At 46.7% G+C, this 557-nt stretch overlaps 1 protein-coding gene across 1 annotated transcript in view; it reads left to right on the top strand.

The window, feature by feature from the left end:
• Positions 1-99: 99 nt before the first annotated feature.
• The window catches only part of ARRDC3 (arrestin domain containing 3), an 11881-nt gene continuing 11423 nt past the window's right edge, over positions 100-557 (top strand). The window contains exon 1 of the mRNA XM_009886851.1: positions 100-379. Within this exon, the coding sequence (XP_009885153.1) occupies positions 100-379 (280 nt within the window). The remainder of the gene's footprint in view (positions 380-557) is intronic.

The raw sequence follows: 557 nt of genomic DNA on the forward strand, positions 1-557 counted from the left end.
TTTTTTTTTTTTTTTTTTTTCCTTTTTTTTTTTTTTTTCTTACAGTCTATTTTTCTACACTTTGCTATTAAAACAAAAAACAAAAAAACTAAAACCACCATGGTGCTGGGGAAGGTGAAGAGTTTGACAATAAGCTTTGACTGTCTGAATGACAGCAATGTCCCCGTCTACTCCAGCGGGGACACAGTCTCAGGAAGGGTCAACTTAGAAGTAACGGGGGAAATCAGAGTGAAATCCCTGAAAATCCACGCGAGGGGACACGCGAAAGTGCGCTGGACCGAGTCGAGGAACGCGGGATCCAACACTGCCTACACGCAGAACTACACCGAAGAAGTGGAGTATTTCAACCATAAGGACATCCTGATCGGCCACGAGAGAGGTAAGGGCTTCCCTGCCTTGTTTTGGGGGATGAAGACGCATTTTGGGGGTTTTTCTTTTTTTTTTTTTTCACCCTCTGCTCTTGGTGGTGGGGTTTTATTTTAAAAGGGGTGCAGCTGGCTGTCGGTGGGGAGCGGGACGTGGACCTCCATCCTGTGATGGACCTGGGGGTGGGGGGT

The sequence above is a fragment of the Charadrius vociferus genome, unplaced genomic scaffold (genome assembly GCF_000708025.1).
Source record: "Charadrius vociferus isolate BGI_N301 unplaced genomic scaffold, ASM70802v2 scaffold244, whole genome shotgun sequence".
Taxonomy (NCBI): Eukaryota; Metazoa; Chordata; class Aves; order Charadriiformes; family Charadriidae; genus Charadrius; species Charadrius vociferus.